Source organism: Scyliorhinus torazame, chromosome 2 (genome assembly GCF_047496885.1).
Source record: "Scyliorhinus torazame isolate Kashiwa2021f chromosome 2, sScyTor2.1, whole genome shotgun sequence".
Classification (NCBI taxonomy): Eukaryota; Metazoa; Chordata; class Chondrichthyes; order Carcharhiniformes; family Scyliorhinidae; genus Scyliorhinus; species Scyliorhinus torazame.
Genome location: NC_092708.1, coordinates 189,982,622 through 189,996,670, shown reverse-complemented (window position 1 = coordinate 189,996,670; position 14,049 = coordinate 189,982,622). Strand labels below are relative to the sequence as shown.

The following is a 14,049-nucleotide window of genomic DNA, read 5'->3' as shown; positions in this document are numbered from 1 at the left end:
GCTGCATCAACACTAATCTCCATATAACAGTCCCTACCCGTATCATAGCTTATCTCCCCAAGTCCACTTAGAGTATGATGCATTTTATGTTGGGATGTATCCCCCTGTAACCTTCTCTAGATCTATCTATAGATTGGACAGTGTCAACTGTGGCTCATTGGGTAGCGTTCTCATCTATGAGTCAGAAGGTTGTGGGCTTAAGTTCCACTCCAGAGACTTAAGCATGAAAAGAAAGTAACGTTGCAGTACTGAGAGAGTGCTGCAGTGTTGGAGGTGCCATTTTCTGAATGATCCATTAAACGGAGGCCCCACCTGCCTTCTCAGAAGGACAGGGGAGTTCTCCCCGGTGTCCTGGGCAACATTCATCCCTCAGCCAACACCGCCAAAGAAGGTCTTTGGGCTGTTATTTCATTGCTATTTTTGGCAGCTTGCTGTGCACAAAATGGCTGACACATTTCCCCCTTTATGCCAGTGCTAACAGTTCAAAAGTACTTCACTGGTGCAACTTGGGATGTCCTGAGGTTATGAAAGCCGCTATGGAAATGCAAGTTGTAATATTAGTTTCTGCATTTCAGCGAAGTGGCCTACGTTTCGGGACAGCAGCCTCTTACCTAAACCTGGAGAAACTAGGGGAAGGATCCTACTCCACAGTGTACAAGGGGATCAGCAGGTTAGTTATAATGTTTTTTTTAATCCTCCTTGTTACCCCAGTTCGGACTGGTTCCTCCAGCACTGAAGACCTTTGGAGGCTTTTTTAAAAAAATATATTTTATTGAAAAATTTTTCCAAACAACAATTTTTCCCCTCTTACAAAGCAAACATAACAATAAAGAAATTTTTAACAATACACAAATAACAAAACCCCATTATCTTTTGACATAAACTAAACTAAAACCCCCGCCCCCCCCCTCCCCCCCCCCCCCCCCCCCCTCCCCCTGGGTTGCTGCTGCTGGTCATCTGTCTTCCCTCTAATGTTCCCCTAGGTAGTCGAGAAATGGCTGCCACCGCCTGGTGAACCCTTGAGCCGACCCTCTCAGGGCAAACTTTATCTGCTCCAGTTTAATGAACCCCGCCATATCGTTTACCCAGGCCTCCAGTCCGGGGGGTTTCGCCTCCTTCCACATGAGTAGGATCCTGCGCCGGGCTACTAGGGACGCAAAGGCCACAACGTCGGCCTCTTTCGCCTCCTGCACTCCCGGCTCATCCGCAATTCCAAATAGAGCTAACCCCATCCTGGTTTGACCCGGGCCTTCACCACCTTCGAAATCACTCCCGTCACTCCCTTCCAATACCCTTCCAGTGCCGGGCACGCCCAAAACATATGTGCGTGGTTTGCCGGGCTCCCGCCACACCTCCCACATCTGTCCTCCACTCCAAAGAACCTGCTCAATCTTGCTCCCGTTATGTGTGCTCTATGTAGCACCTTAAATTGAATCAGGCTAAGCCTGGCGCATGAGGAAGAGGAATTCACCCTGCTTAGGGCATCAGCCCACATACCCTCCTCTATCTCCTCCCCTAGTTCTTCTTCCCACTTTCCTTTTAGTTCGCCCACCAACTCCTCCCCCTCTTCCCTCATCTCTCGGTATATCTCTGACACCTTGCCCTCTCCGACCCACACCCCTGAAAGCACTCTGTCCTGAATCCCCTGTGTCGGGAGCAGCGGAAATTCCCTCACCTGTTGTCTAGTAAACACCCTCACCTGCATATATCTCAAGAAATTTCCCCGGGGCAACCCATACTTTTCCTCCAATGCTCCCAAGCTCGCAAAAGTCCCATCTATAAACAAATCTCCCACCCTCCTAATTCCCAACTGGTGCCAGCTCTGAAATCCTCCATCCATTCTTCCTGGGGCGAACCTATGGTTGTTCCTGATTGGGGACCCCACCAGGGCTCCCCGCACCCCTCTCTGTCACCTCCACTGTCCCCAGATATTCAATGTTGCCGCCACCACCGGATTCGTGGTAAACTTTTTAGGTGAGAACGGTAGCGGTGCCGTCACCAGCGCCTCTAAACTCGTCCCTTTACAGGACTTTCTCTCCAGTCTTTTCCACGCCGCTCCCTCACCCTCCATCATCCATTTACGTATCATTGCCACATTGGCGGCCCAATAGTAATCGCCCAAGTTTGGTAGTGCCAATCCTCCTCTGTCCCTACTACGCTGAAGGAACCCCCTCCTTACTCTCGGAACTTTCCCTGCCCACACGAAGCTCGTTATGCTCCTGTCTATTTTATTAAAAAAGGTCTTGGTGATTAGTATAGGGAGACATTGAAATACAAATAGGGACCTCGGGAGGACCATCATCTTGATTGCTTGCACCCTGCCCGCCAGCGATAGAGGCTGCATGTCCCACCTCTTGAAGTCCTCCTCCATTTGTTCTACCAGCCGTGTCAGATTAAGTCTGTGCAAGGTTCCCCAGCTCCTAGCGATCTGAATCCCCAGGTATCGGAAGTTTCTTTCCACTTTCCTTAGAGGCAAGCCTTCTATCTCTCTACTCTGGTCCCCTGGATGTATCACAAATAATTCACTCTTCCCCATGTTTAGCCTATACCCCGAGAAATCCCCGAACCCCCTCAAAATTCGCATTACCTCTATCATCCCCCCCGCTGGGTCCGACACATATAACAATAGGTCATCTGCGTATAACGAAACTCGGTGTTCTTCTCCCCCTCTAATCACCCCTCTCCATTTCCTGGAGTCTCTCAACGCCATGGCCAGAGGTTCAATTGCCAATGCGAACAACAATGGAGACAGCGGGCATCCCTGTCTTGTTCCCCTATATAGTCGGAAATACTCCGATCTTTGTCGACCTGTAACTACACTTGCCGTTGGAGCCCCATAAAGAAGTCTAACCCAGCTAATAAACCCGTTCCCGAACCCAAACCTCCTTAACACTTCCCATAAATACTCCCACTCCACCCTATCAAATGCCTTCTCTGCATCCATTGCCGCCACTATCTCTGCCTCCCCCTCCACTGGGGGCATCATTATCACCCCTAATAGTCGTCGCACGTTAACATTCAGTTGTCTCCCTTTTACGAACCCTGTCTGGCCTTCGTGCGCTACCCCCGGGACACAGTCCTCTATCCTCGATGCCAGTACCTTTGCCAGCAATTTGGCCTCCACGTTCAATAATGAAATAGGTCTATAGGACCCGCACTGCAACGGATCTTTATCCCTCTTCAAAATTAGCGATATCGTCGCCTCCGACATCGTCGGGGGTAGAGTCCCCCCTTCCCTGGCCTCATTGAACGTCCTCGCCATCAACGGGGCCAACAAGTTCACATATTTTCTGTAATATTCCACCGGGAACCCGTCTGGTCCCGGGGCCTTCCCTGCTTGCATGCTTCCCAGTCCCTTAATAACCTCGTCCACCTCAATCGGTGCCCCCAGGCCTGCCACCTCCTGCTCCTCCATTTTCGGGAACCTCAATTGGTCCAGGAACTGCCGCATCCCCTCCTCTCCCTCTGGGGGTTGAGACCTATACAGTCCCTCATAGAAGGTCTTGAACACCTCATTTATCTTTCCTGCCCTTCGCACCGTGTCTCCCCTTTCGTCTCTAATTCCTCCTATCTCCCTCGCTGCTGCCCTCTTTCGCAATTGATGAGCCAACAGGCGACTAGCCTTTTCCCCATATTCATACCTCCTCCCCTGTGCCTTCCTCCACAGTACCTCCGCCTTTCTGGTGGTCAGAAGGTCAAACTCCGTCTGGAGTCGTCTCCTCTCCCTGTACAGTTCCTCCTCCGGGGTCTCTGCAAATTCCCTATCCACCCTTAAAATCTCCCCCAGTAATCTTTCCCTTTCCTTGGCCTCTGTTTTCCTTTTGTGGCCCCAATGGAGATCAGCTCTCCTCTGACCACCGCTTTTAGTGCTTCCCATACCACTCCCACAGGGACCTCGCCGTCGTCATTGACCTCCAGGTATCTCTCAATACACCCCCTCACTCTTGCACACACTCCCTCATCCGCCATCAGTCCCACCTCTAATCGCCAGAGTGTTCTCTGCTCCCTTTCCTCTCCTAATTCCAGGTCCACCCAATGTGGGGCATGGTCCGAAACTGCTATGGCTGAGTACTCAGCTTCTTCCACCCTAGAGATCAACGACCTTCCCAAAACAAAAAAATCTGTCCGGGAGTACACTTTATGGACATGGGAGAAGAAGGAGAACTCCCTAGCCCTAGGTCTAAGAAATCGCCATGGATCCACTCCCCCCATTTGGTCCATAAACCCCTTAAGTACTTTGGCCGCTGCCGGCCTTCTTCCGGTCCTTGAGCTGGATCTATCTAGCCCCGGGTCCAGCACCGTATTAAAGTCCCCTCCTAAAATCAAGTTTCCTACCTCCAGGTCCAGTATACGCCCCAGCATCCGTCTCATAAATCCCGCATCGTCCCAGTTTGGGGCATACACATTAACCAACACGACCTCCATTCCCTCCAGCCTGCCACTCACCATTACATATCTACCCCCGCTATCTGCTACGAGGTTCTTTGCTTCAAATGCTACCCGTTTCCCCACCAAAATGGCCACCCCTCTATTCTTTGCGTCTAGTCCTGAGTGGAACACCTGTCCCACCCATCCTTTCCTTAACCTAACTTGGTCCGCCACCTTTAGGTGCGTCTCTTGGAGCATAACCACGTCTGCCCTTAGTCCTTTTAAATGCGCGAGCACTCGGGCCCTTTTTATCGGTCCGTTCAGGCCTCTCACGTTCCACGTGATCAGCCTCACTAGGGGGCTACCTGCCCCCCTCCCGTGTCGACTAGCCATTACCTTCTCTAGGCCAGTCCCATATTCCGCCTCCGCGCTCCCGCTCGCTCCCCCAGCGTCGCACACCATCCCCGTCCACCCACTCCATTTCCTTTTGGATTTCCGCAGCAGCAACCCAGTTGTCCCCCCCCCCCCCCCCGCTAGATCTCTTTCTAGCGTGATTGCTCCCCCCATATTACTTCCGTAAGTCAGCTGACTTCAACTGACCCCGGCTACTCCTGCTCACTCCTCGACCCCCCCGTGTGGGGAACTCCCATCCGCCTTGCGCCTGTCTTCCCGCCTTATTCTTTCTAGCGCGGGAACATCCCTTTACCTGACCCGCCTCTTATGGCGCAGCTCCCTTTCCCCTCCCCCTCCCCTTCCCCATTCTCCAACTATGTCCCGTCTTTCCCCCCTCACCGGCGCCCACATTTCCCCAATGTCTCCCCCCTTCCCAATTTACTTCTCAATTAACTCCAACCATAACATTAACAATAACATTTCCTGCAGCATCAGTCCCTCAGTTCCGATCCAATTTCTCCTCTTTGATAAAGGTCCAGGCTTCCTCCGCCGTCTCGAAATAATGGTATCTCTCCTGATACGTGACCCATAGTCTTGCCGGCTGCAGCATCCCGAACTTCACCTTCCTTTTATGCAACACCTCTTCGGCTCGGTTAAAGCTCGCCCTCCTTTCCGCCACCTCCGCACTCCAATCCTGGTATACCCGTACCACTGCATTCTCCGATCTGCTACTCCGCACCTTTTTCGCCCATCTCAGGACCTCTTCTCTATCCTTAAGGCGGTAAAATCGCACGATTATCGCCCTGGGTGGTTCTCCCGCTTTTGGTCTTCTCGCCGGAATCCGATTTGCCCACTCCACCTCCAAGGGGCCCGTAGGGGCCTCAGCACCAATCAGTGAGCTCAGTATTGTACTTGCATAAGCTCCACAGTCCACTCCTTCCACACCCTCAGGGAGACCCAGTATCCGAAGGTTCTTCCTTCGCGCTCCGTTTTCTAGGGCCTCGATCCTTTCAGTACACTTTTTATGAAGTGCCTCGTGCGCCTGTGTCTTAACCGCCAGGCCCAGGATCTCATCCTCAATATCTGTCACCTTCTGCTCCACCACGCGGAGCTCTGTCTCCTGGGTCTTTAGTGTCTCCTTGAGCCCCTCAATTGCCTGTAGCAACGGGGTCAGCACCTCCCTCTTCAGCAGCTCCACGCACCGTCTCACAATTTCATCCTGCTCAGGCCCCCATGTCGCCTGCGCTTTCTCCGCCGCCATCTTGTGCTTCTCTCTTTCTGACCCTTTGGTCGACGATTCCTCGCGCTGCAGCCGCCGCCGCCGGTTTTTTCCTCCTTCGTTGGGGGGGGGGGACTCCCTTCTCACACACCCCACACCGGGTTGCGTCGTCAAAAAATTCCCCGTTGGGGCTCTTAAAAGAGCCCGAAGGTCCGTCGGAGCTGGAGCCGCCGAAACGTGCGGCTAGCTCATCCTCACCGCAACCGGAAGTCCTTTGGAGGCTTTTTGAGGGACACTATCCAGTGTAGCGCCCATCAAACCTGACAAACTATTACCTCCAATTTCCAGAAGGGGAGGTAAATGGGAGGAGCAGACTGTAGGGTGGGGGGGACTAGGAATAGGGCAAGGGGGAGTAATGAGAAGGGGGTTAATGGAGCAGGTGGGAGTAATGGTGCAGAGAGGGGGAGTGATGATGGCAAGATACATGAATGGGCGTGGCAGGGTCATGGGGAAGGAGAGGAAACTGATGCAGTCAGGGCACGGAAGTGATGGGGGATCAGGTTTCGGAAAGGAGTGCAGTAGGATTGGGGGAAGGGAAGGTGTGTTGATGGTGCCAGGGAGGGGGAGTGATGGGATCAGATGAGTGTACAGGTAACCCCTCAGTTTCCAAAGCATTCCTTATTAAATTTCCCCATAGTGTTACAACCAGGCTAGGAAGGGTGAACTGACATTTGAATATTTGTTTTAAAAAAGCGATATTGCCAGTTCAATGTGAACTTAACCGTGTCTACTCCTTTAAGACCTCTCAGTTTTCAGCAATGAGCTGCTCTTCTCGTGAGTTTTCAAACGACAAACAGGCTCAGCTTTGTTGAGGGGTTTCAGAACGAGGGGGTAAGGGGGTTGTTCCTACTGTCCCTGTTGCAGTCTCTGTCTGTTTGTTCAAATCTAATATGCAGTTGTGTCATGTGACGTCTCTCAGGTTTCAATCTGGGCCTTTTCTTAGCCACTGTCCCTGAGAGCTCTATAGATTCTGGTTGGAATGTTCTGACTTTTTGTTTTGCAGAGTGGCGCAGTGGGTGTGAAAAACTGGGTTGAGGGTGCTTGGCCCAAAGGCGGCTTCCTCCACTGCATTTTTAGGCTCTTAGTCAACATAAATTGTAAAAAATAAATAAATTTACAGTACCCAATTCATTTTTTCCAATTAAGGGGCAATTTAGCGTGGCCAATTCACCTACGCTGCACATCTTTTGGGTTGTGGAGGCGAAACCCATGCCGACACGGGGAAAATGTGGAAACTCCACACGGACAGTGACCCAGAGCCGGGATCGATCCTGGAACCTCGGTGCCGTGAGGCAGCAGTGCTAACCACTGCGCCAAGTCAACATAATTTTAAGGGGCCGGTCCTACAACAACACACTAGCGAGGCGGGCGGGCTCAGACAACAACTGGGGTTTTTAAAAGATGGAGTGTCGTTTTGCCACGCCCCCTCACAAAGCTCCCACTACGGAACACCCACCCTGCCAACACCATTCCTGGTACTGTCCCCTGGCAAAGTCCAGGCGTGACACTCCCCCTCACGGGGGTAAAACCGCAACGGGGGGGGGGGGGCTGAAACCTGTCATGATTCACACTGTCATAAATGGACAAATGAACATCGGGATACCTGTTATGTCATTGGCGGGGGGACATGGACAATCGCAGCAGGAAAACTCGCCGCCATGAGATTCGTTTTGAAATTCCCCCCTCTGGAAAACAGGAGCGGAAAATCCCCCCCCCTTTCTCCATAAATCTGCACATGGTCTCTACAAATGCATCTTAGTCACTGCAATACGCCAGTGTCCTTTGGTTTACACAAAATGTCCTTTTCAGAAAGTTTACGTGTTCAGCAGGTCACGTTACCAATTAATGTACCACAGAGCACACCTTTGTAACAATAGTTTTTTCTATTCCAGTGGAAACAATTCCAATCTCTCCCCATAACTTTTAGCTTCCATCCCTGCCCTCAGCCTGGTGAATCCACTTTGTAACTTCTCTCTGAGCTTGTTCTCTTTTCTGTAAAAATGCCTAAAAAGCTTCTATTTATAGAATCCCAAATCAAAATGACCCTTTTAATGGAATTATCTCCCTCCATTCAAACTGTCGGGATTTGTGTGTTTGAATCTGACAGCCTCTGTTTATCCACGTGCTCTAAGGTCCCCTCCCGTTCCCTCCGAACATGGTTACCTCTCACCTCTCCACATTAAACTGGAGTTGCCCACTCTCTGCCCGTTCCATTAAACTGAGGTTGTTCTCACTCCACCTCAACTACGCCAAGCCATCTTACTGTACTCAATCATTGTCCACGTTTTAGACTGTTGTCCCTGTGCCCAAATCCATATCATTGAGAAGACGACTGTGCCCAGCATTAACCCTGCGGGCATCCTACTCTCAACTCATGCCTAATCTCAGGAATACGCCATTCATTCCAACTGTGAATCCTCATGTCAATCAGCCATCTGGCTATCCATGTGCTCCAAGGTCTCTTCATTTAGTGTTCCCTCCCACTCCCTCTGAACATGTATTACCCCTCACCCCTCCACATTAAACCAGAGTTGCCCCTCTCTGCCATTCCACTAACCTGAGGTTGTTCTCACTCCTCCTCACTATGCTCTTTATCTGGCTATCCATGCCACTCTGTTTTGAATTATTCGAAACACAGACAGCCTCCTCCACCCCATCCTAGCAAGTACTTTCTGAAAATCTCTACACTTAACATCCCCCACATTTCCTTTATCTCCTTCAAACGTGAATTGACTTTCACAAATCTGTGCTGTGTGTCTCATTTTGGAGTGGCTACTAACTTTATCCGAATGGTTCAAAAGTGGGTGGTTTCAGCTGTTTACTTGTCAAATTGTTGGTTGCAGCCATTTCTACCAATTATCTTGAATCTGGATCATTTTCTTTTGATCCCTCTGCCAGGGGATACAGATTCCCATTATCATTCTAATAGAAAGACCAGAGCTAAATGCTGGGTCATCCATATAAAGGCCACAGCACGTGTTCAAAGAGTTGGGGTGACCGCTAAACCGCCAGGTTAACTGGAAATCCCTCTTATTGCTGCTCTTGAGTAATTGTCCCATTTCTCCACACAACAACCATTGCACCACTATTATGGCAAACAGTCTGAGATATTTCAGTATGAGTATCACTGGTGTTAATGCTCCACTCACTCTGCACAGGATAAATGGTAACCTTGTTGCCCTGAAAGTGATTAAGATGCAGGAAGAAGAAGGCGTCCCTTTCACAGCAATCCGTGAGGGTAGGTACAGAACGAGGTGTGTTATATATGCAGTAATTCACTGCCGTGAGGGATGGTGCAGTGCGAGGATGTGTTACATATACCGTAATTTACTGGTGTGAGAGATGGTGCAGAGCGAGGGTGTGTTACATATACTGTAATTTACTGGTGTGAGAGATGGTGCAGAGCGAGGGTGTGTTACATATACCGTAATTCACTGCCGTGAGGGATGGTGCAGAGCGAGGGTGTGTTACATATACTGTAATTCACTGGTGTGAGGGATGGTGCAGAGCGAGGGTGTGTTACATATACTGTAATTCACTGCCGTGAGGGATGGTGCAGAGCGAGGGTGTGTTACATATACTGTAATTCACTGGTGTGAGGGATGGTGCAGAGCGAGGGTGTGTTACATATACTGTAATTCACTGGTGTGAGAGATGGTGCAGAGCGAGGGTGTGTTACATATACCGTAATTTACTGCTGTGAGAGATGGTGCAGAGCGAGGGTGTGTTACATATACTGTAATTCACTGCCGTGAGGGATGGTGCAGTGCGAGGATGTGTTACATATACCGTAATTTACTGGTGTGACAGATGGTGCAGAGCGAGGGTGTGTTACATATACCGTAATTTACTGGTGTGAGAGATGGTGCAGAGCGAGGGTGTGTTACATATACTGTAATTTACTGGTGTGAGAGATGGTGCAGAGCGAGGGTGTGTTACATATACCGTAATTCACTGGTGTGAGAGATGGTGCAGAGCGAGGGTGTGTTACATATACTGTAATTTACTGGTGTGAGAGATGGTGCAGAGCGAGGGTGTCTTACATATACTGTAATTTACTGGTGTGAGAGATGGTGCAGAGCGAGGATGTGTTACATATACCGTAATTTACTGGTGTGAGAGATGGTGCAGAGCGAGGGTGTGTTACATATACTGTAATTTACTGGTGTGAGAGATGGTGCAGAGCGAGGGTGTGTTACATATACTGTAATTCACTGCCGTGAGGGATGGTGCAGAGCGAGGGTGTGTTACATATACTGTAATTCACTGCCGTGAGGGATGGTGCAGTGCGAGGATGTGTTACATATACCGTAATTTACTGGTGTGAGAGATGGTGCAGAGCGAGGGTGTGTTACATATACCGTAATTTACTGGTGTGAGAGATGGTGCAGAGCGAGGGTGTGTTACATATACTGTAATTTACTGGTGTGAGAGATGGTGCAGAGCGAGGGTGTGTTACATATACCGTAATTCACTGGTGTGAGAGATGGTGCAGAGCGAGGGTGTGTTACATATACTGTAATTTACTGGTGTGAGAGATGGTGCAGAGCGAGGGTGTCTTACATATACTGTAATTTACTGGTGTGAGAGATGGTGCAGAGCGAGGGTGTGTTACATATACCTTAATTCACTGCCGTGAGGGATGGTGCAGAGCGAGGGTGTGTTACATATACTGTAATTCACTGGTGTGAGAGATGGTGCAGTGCGAGGATGTGTTACATATACTGTAATTTACTGCTGTGAGGGATGGTGCAGAGCGAGGGTGTGTTACATATACCGTAATTTACTGGTGTGAGAGATGGTGCAGAGCGAGGGTGTGTTACATATACTGTAATTTACTGGTGTGAGAGATGGTGCAGAGCGAGGGTGTGTTACATATACTGTAATTTACTGGTGTGAGAGATGGTGCAGAGCGAGGGTGTGTTACATATACTGTAATTCACTGGTGTGAGAGATGGTGCAGTGCGAGGATGTGTTACATATACCGTAATTTACTGGTGTGAGAGATGGTGCAGAGCGAGGGTGTGTTACATATACTGTAATTTACTGCTGTGAGGGATGGTGCAGAGCGAGGGTGTGTTACATATACTGTAATTCACTGGTGTGAGGGATGGTGCAGAGCGAGGGTGTGTTACATATACTGTAATTCACTGGTGTGAGAGATGGTGCAGAGCGAGGGTGTGTTACATATACTGTAATTTACTGGTGTGAGGGATGGTGCAGAGCGAGGGTGTGTTACATATACTGTAATTTACTGGTGTGAGAGATGGTGCAGAGCGAGGGTGTGTTACATATACCTTAATTCACTGGTGTGAGAGATGGTGCAGAGCGAGGGTGTGTTACATATACTGTAATTTACTGCTGTGCGAGATGGTGCAGAGCGAGGGTGTGTTACATATACCGTAATTCACTGGTGTGAGAGATGGTGCAGAGCGAGGGTGTGTTACATATACTGTAATTCACTGGTGTGAGAGATGGTGCAGAGCGAGGGTGTGTTACATATACCGTAATTCACTGGTGTGAGAGATGGTGCAGAGCGAGGGTGTGTTACATATACCGTAATTCACTGGTGTGAGGGATGGTGCAGAGCGAGGGTGTGTTACATATACCGTAATTCACTGGTGTGAGAGATGGTGCAGTGCGAGGATGTGTTACATATACCGTAATTTACTGGTGTGAGGGATGGTGCAGAGCGAGGGTGTGTTACACATACTGTAATTCACTGCCGTGAGGGATGGTGCAGTGCGAGGATGTGTTACATATACCGTAATTTACTGGTGTGAGAGATGGTGCAGAGCGAGGGTGTGTTACATATACTGTAATTTACTGGTGTGAGAGATGGTGCAGAGCGAGGGTGTGTTACATATACCGTAATTCACTGGTGTGAGAGATGGTGCAGAGCGAGGGTGTGTTACATATACTGTAATTTACTGGTGTGAGGGATGGTGCAGAGTGAGGGTGTGTTACATATACCGTAATTCACTGGTGTGAGAGATGGTGCAGAGCGAGGGTGTGTTACATATACTGTAATTTACTGGTGTGAGAGATGGTGCAGAGCGAGGGTGTGTTACATATACCGTAATTTACTGGTGTGAGAGATGGTGCAGAGCGAGGGTGTGTTACATATACTGTAATTTACTGGTGTGAGAGATGGTGCAGAGCGAGGGTGTGTTACATATACCGTAATTTACTGGTGTGAGAGATGGTGCAGAGCGAGGGTGTGTTACATATACTGTAATTTACTGGTGTGAGAGATGGTGCAGAGCGAGGGTGTCTTACATATACTGTAATTTACTGGTGTGAGAGATGGTGCAGAGCGAGGGTGTGTTACATATACCTTAATTCACTGCCGTGAGGGATGGTGCAGAGCGAGGGTGTGTTACATATACTGTAATTCACTGGTGTGAGAGATGGTGCAGTGCGAGGATGTGTTACATATACTGTAATTTACTGCTGTGAGGGATGGTGCAGAGCGAGGGTGTGTTACATATACCGTAATTTACTGGTGTGAGAGATGGTGCAGAGCGAGGGTGTGTTACATATACTGTAATTTACTGGTGTGAGAGATGGTGCAGAGCGAGGGTGTGTTACATATACTGTAATTTACTGGTGTGAGAGATGGTGCAGAGCGAGGGTGTGTTACATATACTGTAATTTACTGGTGTGAGAGATGGTGCAGAGCGAGGGTGTGTTACATATACTGTAATTCACTGGTGTGAGAGATGGTGCAGTGCGAGGATGTGTTACATATACCGTAATTTACTGGTGTGAGAGATGGTGCAGAGCGAGGGTGTGTTACATATACTGTAATTTACTGCTGTGAGGGATGGTGCAGAGCGAGGGTGTGTTACATATACTGTAATTCACTGGTGTGAGGGATGGTGCAGAGCGAGGGTGTGTTACATATACTGTAATTCACTGGTGTGAGAGATGGTGCAGAGCGAGGGTGTGTTACATATACTGTAATTTACTGGTGTGAGGGATGGTGCAGAGCGAGGGTGTGTTACATATACTGTAATTTACTGGTGTGAGAGATGGTGCAGAGCGAGGGTGTGTTACATATACCTTAATTCACTGGTGTGAGAGATGGTGCAGAGCGAGGGTGTGTTACATATACTGTAATTTACTGCTGTGAGAGATGGTGCAGAGCGAGGGTGTGTTACATATACCGTAATTCACTGGTGTGAGAGATGGTGCAGAGCGAGGGTGTGTTACATATACTGTAATTCACTGGTGTGAGAGATGGTGCAGAGCGAGGGTGTGTTACATATACCGTAATTCACTGGTGTGAGAGATGGTGCAGAGCGAGGGTGTGTTACATATACCGTAATTCACTGGTGTGAGGGATGGTGCAGAGCGAGGGTGTGTTACATATACTGTAATTTACTGCTGTGAGAGATGGTGCAGAGCGAGGGTGTGTTACACATACTGTAATTCACTGGTGTGAGAGATGGTGCAGAGCGAGGGTGTGTTACATATACTGTAATTTACTGGTGTGAGAGATGGTGCAGAGCGAGGGTGTGTTACATATACTGTAATTTACTGGTGTGAGGGATGGTGCAGAGCGAGGGTGTGTTACATATACTGTAATTCACTGGTGTGAGAGATGGTGCAGAGCGAGGGTGTGTTACATATACCGTAATTCACTGGTGTGAGAGATGGTGCAGAGCGAGGGTGTGTTACATATACTGTAATTTACTGGTGTGAGGGATGGTGCAGAGCGAGGGTGTGTTACATATACCGTAATTCACTGGTGTGAGAGATGGTGCAGAGCGAGGGTGTGTTACATATACTGTAATTTACTGGTGTGAGAGATGGTGCAGAGCGAGGGTGTGTTACATATACTGTAATTTACTGGTGTGAGAGATGGTGCAGAGCGAGGGTGTGTTACATATACTGTAATTTACTGGTGTGAGAGATGGTGCAGAGCGAGGGTGTGTTACATATACCTTAATTCACTGGTGTGAGGGATGGTGCAGAGCGAGGGTGTGTTACATATACTGTAATTT

At 49.3% G+C, this 14,049-nt stretch overlaps 1 protein-coding gene across 2 annotated transcripts in view; it reads left to right on the top strand.

The window, feature by feature from the left end:
* cdk15 (cyclin-dependent kinase 15) overlaps nucleotides 1-14,049 on the top strand; it is a 152,861-nt gene that overhangs the window by 14,576 nt on the left and 124,236 nt on the right. For both annotated transcript variants that reach the window (XM_072481644.1, XM_072481638.1), the window contains exons 4-5: nucleotides 576-670; nucleotides 9,199-9,278. In XM_072481644.1, coding sequence (XP_072337745.1) covers nucleotides 576-670; nucleotides 9,199-9,278 — 175 coding nt within the window. The remainder of the gene's footprint in view (nucleotides 1-575; nucleotides 671-9,198; nucleotides 9,279-14,049) is intronic.